The following is an 8,412-nucleotide window of genomic DNA, read 5'->3' as shown; positions in this document are numbered from 1 at the left end:
ATAGGATGAGGTTCAGACTTCAAAAACACAGCTGAAATGGCCCAACCATCAATGAGGTCAATCTGCTTTTGCTGTGCTCAGTTTGTTACTGGCATTTGCGAGCAGGAATCTTCCCTCTCCAACTGGGCTGGGTCACTGTAATAACAGTGTTTAGAAAATAGCTACACTCAACTCCCCTTCCCTAATGAGCCACTTGGACCTCTTCCCTGGTCTGAGCAGGAGCCACTGTGGTGGCTGTGGTGAGGTAAGATTCAAAGCAGACTATGAGGGAATGGGTTGCAGCTCAGGGAGGAGCAATGTGCCTGAGTGGGAAGGGATTTAGGGAGGTTGGGAGAGGTGGGCACAGGGCATCAATGCATGGGGCAGCTGAGAGGGCAGACAGGAGGCTATGGGGTGGACAAAGGAAACTCCCAGAGACGGACAGGCTGTCGAAGAGACCTCTCAGGTGAGAAATATTGTAGGGTCCTTTGTCAGGAGAAGCTGGAAGTCAGAGCTGCAAAAAAAAAAAGGGGGGGCTAAAAATGGCATTTTCTGATGTAAAGGCTTTTTATGAAGACAAGATGAGGAACCATGGGGAGTTGCATATGCAATGGTAGTGTAGTTCACTCTCTAGCTTAGAGCTGGAAAAACGTATACAGGCTTATGGTCTTTTCTACCTTTTAAGCTCTCTAGCCATCATAGTTATATCCTTTCTACCCTTTACTTAGATATTTTGGAGACTTACCTTTCTTTCTTTAAGATTTTGATCGAAAACTAATTCATTTTTCTGCAGAGATTGTCACTGAGGACAGAGTTTCAGTATTCAGGTGATCACCTGAAGTTCAAAGAGATGAATCAAAGGCTTACTTGGAAGAACTTTTTACTAAATTCTGATTATACATTGTTTTTAGGAGGAACTTTAAATGTATCGATATATTTTTCATCTCTCTATCAATACAAATCTGTAATCAGTGGCTATACTACCTTCACCTTTCCAGGAAGCCAAATTTTTCAAAAGTTTTGAGAGTATGTATGTGAAAAATGGCGAGAGGGAGAGTAGGACAAAGTTCTTCTGTGCTGAGGGCTTGCATGCTGCATTTGTGCATTTACAGTCTCTGATTTTCCTCTTATTTTTAGCAGGGCATTTCTCTATATAGTGCAGACTTATTACTGAACAGGTATATAGGTGAGACTTCTTATCATACAAATAATTAGGATAAATATATGAGGAAAAAAAACACCAGAAAGTATGACTTTGATGCAGCAAACTTTTAATGATACTGAGAAAAGAATACATTTCCAGAGTCTCCAAGAAGTATGAAACTACTCTCCAAGTAGGTATACATTCATAGATTTATCTTTCTTCCTATGTCTTAGATGTTGATTTGGACAAACAGGAACTACACTGAACAATTTTATGTTATATGTTTACCCCAGGCAGCTGGGAAATGTGAGGAGAGAAGTATTAGGTCAGAAACTGAAAGAAGAATTTAAAAGCAGAAATTTCATAGAGGCTGAAGGGGCACAGCTCCACAGTCTTGAATCAAAGCAGTGGAAACTCAGAGCTCTTCAGCCACAAACCCATTGCCTTTCACTTGCCAGTTATTCCTCACTCAGGGGTTATTTCTGCAGGATTTAGCAAGGCCCGCAGCTTCCACGGCGGTACCTGCTGTACCGGTAGGAGAAAGGGCTGCAGTATCCAGCCCCATAGGATCTTCCATAGCCATAGAGACCCCTGTAACCCAGGGAACCCCCAGAGCCCAGGGAGGAGCCTCCATAGCCATAGAGACCCCCAGAGCCCAGGGAGGAGCCTCCATAGCCATAGAGACCCCCAGAGCCCAGGGAGGAGCCTCCATAGCCATAGAGACCCCCAGAGCCCAGGGAGGAGCCCCCGTAACCCAGGGAGGCTGCAAGGACGGGTGCTCCAGAGGAGCCCACAACTGAACTCTGGGGGAAGGAGCTGAGGATGGGGCCGGGGAAGGTGACGACAACGGGAGGCGGCTGGATCACAGCAGTCGTGTCAGGGCACTGCCGGACGCACGGCTCGTTGCAGCTGTCAGCGATGGGCTGGGGGCAGGCAATGCCGCAGCTGGTGGTGGGGCACAGGTCGTAGCAAGACATCTTGCGGGGATGGAGGCAAGTCTGCAAGACATGGTTATTTATGTTAATAAATCTCAAACATTAGATTATGTTGCTGAACAGTCAAACAGGTTATCAGTAGTAAAGCAGGAACTAACTATATCTTCTATGTCAATATTCTTCCTCACACTGTGACCTGGAGCCTATTGACTTTAATATAGAGATGTCATATATTATTTAATTTTGACTTCTGTTGTTTGTAGTAATACTAATTTGTAAAGTATTACATTACAATCAGTTCACAGTTTCTACTTGATGAGCTTAATCATTTTCTTTTAAAAATTCGGCACATCTCTGTTGAATGCTGCTGAAATTATGGCCATATATATGAAGAAATCTTTATCTCCTAAAATGATCAAGAAACTCTCTGCAGCATTAAAATGTTTTAAGTTTGGGATTCAAAACCGCTACGCATACCCCAAAGTTCACTTTTTGTAGCCTGTCTTTACCAGGGCCCAGTACTGAATGAGAAAACCAACATTGTTTCCAGAGAAAAACAATTTGACAACATCACAGTGCAGAGAGAACCTAGCTCTAAGTTAAAACGAAGAGTTACTGAAAGTTCGAAAGAAATCAGACTTACCCAATTCACCAAGGAGGGCAGGATGATAGAAGTGGATAGAAAGCCTGAGTGGAGAGAGCTTTTATATAGCTCCTTAGATTGCCCAAGGGATGTTAGGCATCCTATGCTCTAGTTCATAATTAGGTACCAACCCCAAATTATAGGACATGTAGCTCCTCCTCAAAGTGCTGAAATTGTTTTTGCTTGTTGTTCGTGTGTTACAGGCACTTCAAACTTGCATACAGTGTGACATGTGCTGTCTGCCACAGAGATCACCATTATCTATATTTCATTGCTTTCTTTAGAATTATAGGAGGAACTTTGTTGACTCCACTTATTTAGGAGTCTGGGATAATTAAGATGACAGGAGAACTATCATTTCTTTTGTCTGGGTACAAGTCTTTCTGTTTAATAAATTCAGGTGGCAGTATAGCTAGAGATGAAGTGAATTTTCTCTTAGGAGTTCAAATGATGTTTGAAAACTTCATTCTGCTGGCTTAGCACTATTTTCAACTACTCAATACAAGCCAATACACTAGTTAGAAAATTGGGGACATCTATCAGTGGCTTTTGGAGGGTTCTCTACTAATTATCTTTCACTCCTAGGAACAGAGAAAAATTTCTCTTGGCAGTCACAAGTCCCTCTGGAAACTCATTTTTGAGTTGTTTCAAAGAGCTGCACTTTCATTTATATTTTAACATGTTTTCTCCCCCTATTATTAAGTATTAAGAAAAGTACCTTGCAAGAAGAATCGAGTACGTCAGAAGGTGGTAAGATGCAATTAGTGAAAAGGATTCTAGCCCTGACACAGTGAAGACAGAACTCATTGAGTCCTGAGATTTTTTTTTGGGTTAATACTTCAGCTAATGTAAGTAGATTTCTGTTCCTGGACCAACGTACACTTGATTAAAAAGGAAGGTAGAGATTATTTAAAGAAAATCAAAGAAATGAAGATCCAAAAAGTGTTATAAACCATGAACTGATTATAGGAAAGATCTAAGTAACCTTGATTTACCTATCTCAGTGTAATAACCTTTCATAATAGTGGGTGTACACATTTTTTTATATAATTATGGAACTGCATGTACCAACTATTAATGGGTGTTTGTGAGGTATTAGAAAATCCCTTTGAACGTTCTCGGAAGTTGCCGGGACAGCTTTATAGCTCAGAAAATCTCTTAATGCATCTCAAGGGTTGGAAAAGCTCATCATTTAGAAATAATAGATGATAACAGAAGATAACCATGTTGATGATTTAACCAACAATAGTGCCTTACAGAAAGAAACCTCAGCAAAAGCTGGCCTTTGCTTTTCCCACTGGCTTCCCAGCTCATAATTGTTCTCTACTGAGAGATGCCCTCAGACCCTTGCTGTCTGGAACATGTGGTTTCCTGCAAGATCAATCGTAAAACAGGATCAAGGACTGCGGAGGAGCAAACTAGGAATTAAGGGGTATCTCAGTAAAATGTGCTGTTTCAGACTTGAGGATGAAACTGAACCGAAAGGTTTGAGTATCCATGAGTGTTTATGATTTTGGGTATTCACTGGGAATCTCTCCACTTATCAGACTTGATGTCTGAAAGGTTGTGGTTTTATCTGTTTGACGTGCAAGTGAAATAAGAGCTGCCGAAATCTTTTGACAACTGCAAACAGCCTTTGAATTAAGCAGAAGGTCTTGGCAGTTTCCACCAGGTTGAGAGGAGCTTATTTAATATACTTGGAGATATGCCACAAGAAAGGCAGAGATAAAGCATAGAAGATGAGCACACAGGACACCAATAAGTTTCACGTATTCTAAGAGGAATCAATGTGAATTGTTAATGCTATTAGACTATGTCTTAGTCAGTCTTTAACCCTGAAATCTCATTTGCCAGTTGTCCCATTCCTCTGAAAAAGAGAGGCTTTATTTCTAATATGATTAAGCTTTTTCATCTTCTACAAAAAATAGAGGTATTGGTGTAGATCTCAAATTTACTTGTTAATTCAACATATATTTTAATGATGGCTGCTTTGAGTTTTCTATCCCAAATATTGCAAGTATAAATATTTCTCACTTCAGAACCAAATTCAGCTCTAGTTTGAGGGTTAAATAAAACCTAAAGGATGCTTAGGACATCTGCCACTGTGTGCTGACGGATGGTCCCAAAATAATTTGATTCCAAGAGTACTGAAAAATCTCCATGGTTTCCTATATGAATTGTATCAGATCTCAGATAGAAAAAACTAAGCCAGCAGAATATATTACGTGCCTTCTGAGGATTTAATGATAAACTGTAATCTATTTTTAAGGCGAGAGAAGCCTGATGTAAGGGACTTAGAAAGAAACGCCTCACAACAGGTTATTTCTGATAAATGCCTGAGCATTGCCATCATATAGGCCAGCAACAGAAGAAGTAAATATGTATAAGCAGCTTAATACAGGGTGCAACTCCAAAGCGGATAGAAAACTGATAGTAATTTCATGAATCATGTTTTAAGATGAAAGATGCATTAATTTCACCCATCAGTGTTTTAGATGAAAGAACTTTGTGACATAACGAGCATGTTATGTTACATGATAACTGGAATCAAGTAATAAACAGAAAGCAAAACAATTTCATCACTTTGCAGAGGTATCAATACAAAAAATGTGCAGTGTCAACTAGTTAGATCTGCATTCACAAAACCGGCTCTCATCCCCCCAGGCAGTTGAGGGATTGTATAAAAGCTCTCTCCACTCAGGGTTCTTCCAAATCTTTTTCTGCACTATTCTTCTTAGTGAATTGGTAAGTCTGATTCCACTTTTTGCAACTACTAGAATTTCTCTTTGCTATAAGCTTTAATCTAGGATGGTCTTTTCCATTTGTGACCAGTGGGTGAAGTTTTAGATTAAAAGATAAGGCTTTCCAAAATTATTAAAAGTGCTAGAGAGCTCTTTTCTGCATTTGAGATTGGCATTTAATTTCAAAGCAAATCGGAAGTTTCTTTATATGGTAGAGAAGTAATTTTGTTTTTTATTCACTTTTAGCAGCTAAAGAAATGACATAGGCTAATTCAGTATGGATTTTTCTTTTCTATTTGTTTATATAGGTAACTAAAAATAAACATTTGAAAAATGAAAAAAATAAACCCTCGTGGTCTATGGGAAAACCATGGGGCTCAGAAGCTAATTTTCCTTTATGTTCAGTTTATTCCATTACAGATCACTCAATGTTCTTGTATGTTAGAGATATAGGGTTATGAATCCTAGCAGAGATAAGGTACTAGACTATAGAGAACAGGAGACTATAGAGAAATGAGAACTGTTGAAAATACACTGTAATAGACTGATTTAATGACTAGAGAAGGGCATAGAGGAAATAAGTGAGTTCACAGTTGAGACAATGGATTTTCTGTGTAAATGGGGGAGAATCATTTGGAGTGAGATTTTTAAAAGAGCTTGGAGCACAGAATGAAATAGCTATGTTGCTAGTCCTAAACATCTCCATGCACTGATTCAGTGTTTGGAAACCAGGGATAATGATCTTTGCAATTTTCTTGGAACACTCACATTAAACAAGTTAGCAAGTAAATTTGAACAGGGAATACCTTATAATCCATGTTCCCACAAGGCTCAGCACAAAAAAAATCAGTGGGAAGGAAGAGTCAGTGTCACAAAGTTATGCATTACAACACATTCCATCCTTGAAGTCCTAGTCCTTGCTAACACACTGACTCACCAAAGGATGTGGGTATCTACTTTTACGAATCTGCTACATTTTTCAGTTTTCATGGATATAGGTAAATCTGTGCGCTACAAAGTAGTCTTGTCTGAGGAAAGCAAGGGAACTCTATAGCACTTCTAGCAATGTAGATAATGCATTGTGCTTAGTAAAATTGCCTCTATGTGTTGCAGCTGACCTCCACCCTCGCAAGATGTCTTGCTACGACCTGTGCCCCACCACCAGCTGCGGCATTGCCTGCCCCCAGCCCATCGCTGACAGCTGCAACGAGCCGTGCGTCCGGCAGTGCCCTGACACGACTGCTGTGATCCAGCCGCCTCCCGTTGTCGTCACCTTCCCCGGCCCCATCCTCAGCTCCTTCCCCCAGAGTTCAGTTGTGGGCTCCTCTGGAGCACCCGTCCTTGCAGCCTCCCTGGGTTACGGGGGCTCCTCCCTGGGCTCTGGGGGTCTCTATGGCTATGGAGGCTCCTCCCTGGGCTCTGGGGGTCTCTACGGCTATGGAGGCTCCTCCCTGGGCTCTGGGGGTTCCCTGGGTTACAGGGGTCTCTACGGCTATGGAAGATCCTATGGGGCTGGATACTGCAGCCCTTTCTCCTACCGGTACAGCAGGTACCGCCGTGGAAGCTGCGGGCCTTGCTAAATCCTGCAGAAATAACCCCTGAGTGAGGAATAACTGGCAAGTGAGAGATACAGTCCTGATCCACAGCTGAGCTCCTGAGTAAAGGGCAAAGCATCAAGAATTACCACATAAGGCAGTGCGGTTACAGGTGTTCAGCAGATCTTATGTTTTTCATTTCTCTTATAATTTCTCTTCTCTGCTCCTTCTCATTTATGCTGCCATGTGCCAGGCAGTGGCCATCGCTGGAACAGCACCATCTCCCCAAGGGCGTTCTTCTCTCCCTGCCACAGCCACCGCCACTGCTGGGAGAAGCTTGGAGCAATGCCTTGGTGGAAGCTCGAGCTGACCAGCTGCCTGCTTGTGCCTTGTCTGTCTCTCTCCAGTGTGCCCTCTCATCCCTTTGCAATAAAACGAGTCTGTAGCCAACACGTGCCTCTCTGGGCTTCCTTGCAACGCCCCTCTCGGGGCCCAAGGCTTCCCTTCTGCCCGTGGCCTGTGCGATGCAGGCAAGGGGCATCTCTCAGCCCTGGCAGAGCACAGCTGAGCTTCCTTGGGCTCTGCTCGAGCCCCTTGCAGCTCTCGCCACACACATTGCTGCTGCTGCTGCTGCTGCTGCTGCTCGGCTGCCAGGAGTGTGGCTGAACGCAGGGGGCTCCCGTGCCTCAGGGCCTGCCAGACCTGCAGCCTCCCTGGGCGCAAGCTCTGCTGCCTGGGGGGCTTGGAGGGAGGCAGGGCCTACGCCTGCTGCTGCTTCCCCGCCTCCGCCCCTCAGCTACTCTGCTCCCTGCTCCGGCGCAGGCAGCCGAGACGATGCTTCTCCACCCAATCCCCAGCTGGTGCAAAGCCTTCTGTGCTTGGTACACCTCAGCCCCTGCCTATGAAAATCTGCTTGGGCTCCACTTTATGTTACCCATTGAAACGGACTGGAAAAGTTCCTTCTGTTGGTTAGTCATCTCTCCTGGTCATTTCCAAGGCATATGCTTAGAGGGCACATCAAAATTAAGAAAAAACATGGAAGTCTTTTATCCCACTTAAACAACCATTGTGTCTCTGAGATTTGCTACCACCCTGTCCTGCATCCAGAGCTCCTGGGGGGAGAGAGGGAGGGTTTTACTGAAAGCCTCTTTGCCCAATTTTTCATCACTACTGAGCTGAAATTATCGCCTCAGATGGTCCCTGTGCTAAATATTCCAGTAGTTGGGCTTCTTGTAGGTAGTCTTTTTTTTTTCTCTCTGTAGTTAGAGTTTAGTATTGGCGTTCCACCTATTTTTGCGTCCTCACAGATGATGCACTAGAAATCACGGCACTGTGTTCCAGTCTAAAGTAAAAAACTTGGCCTGAAGTTCTTTCAAAGTGTATGCAGGAAAGAAACAATAGGAAGAAGAAAAACAATGGAAGACAATTTTTCAGA

General features: G+C 43.0%; 2 protein-coding genes across 2 annotated transcripts; one reads left to right on the top strand and one right to left on the bottom strand.

The window, feature by feature from the left end:
• The first annotated feature begins 373 nt into the window (after window positions 1-373).
• On the top strand, window positions 374-7,419 carry LOC104144165 (scale keratin). Its single transcript, XM_009674993.2, has 2 exons — window positions 374-445; window positions 6,556-7,419. Exon 2 carries the CDS (start codon window positions 6,576-6,578, stop codon window positions 7,020-7,022), a length of 447 nt encoding a protein of 148 aa, XP_009673288.2. The 5' UTR covers window positions 374-445; window positions 6,556-6,575; the 3' UTR covers window positions 7,023-7,419.
• LOC104144166 (scale keratin) lies at window positions 1,254-2,718 on the bottom strand. Its single transcript, XM_068922081.1, has 2 exons — window positions 2,702-2,718; window positions 1,254-2,121 (listed from the first exon to the last, which is right to left on the bottom strand). The coding sequence occupies exon 2, from the start codon at window positions 2,098-2,100 to the stop codon at window positions 1,615-1,617; it is 486 nt and encodes a 161-aa protein (XP_068778182.1). The 5' UTR covers window positions 2,101-2,121; window positions 2,702-2,718; the 3' UTR covers window positions 1,254-1,614.
• Window positions 7,420-8,412: the final 993 nt, after the last annotated feature.

This window comes from Struthio camelus, chromosome 30 (genome assembly GCF_040807025.1).
Source record: "Struthio camelus isolate bStrCam1 chromosome 30, bStrCam1.hap1, whole genome shotgun sequence".
Lineage (NCBI taxonomy): Eukaryota > Metazoa > Chordata > Aves > Struthioniformes > Struthionidae > Struthio > Struthio camelus.
The sequence above is the reverse complement of the archived record's forward strand: the minus strand, read 5'-3'. Positions and strand labels throughout refer to the sequence as shown.

What these genes read in the sequence shown, in the direction of transcription:
- LOC104144166 (XM_068922081.1), bottom strand. Translation starts at nt 2,100, where the DNA reads ATGTCTTGCTACGACCTGTGCCCCACCACCAGCTGCGGCATTGCCTGC.
- LOC104144165 (XM_009674993.2), top strand. Translation starts at nt 6,576, where the DNA reads ATGTCTTGCTACGACCTGTGCCCCACCACCAGCTGCGGCATTGCCTGC.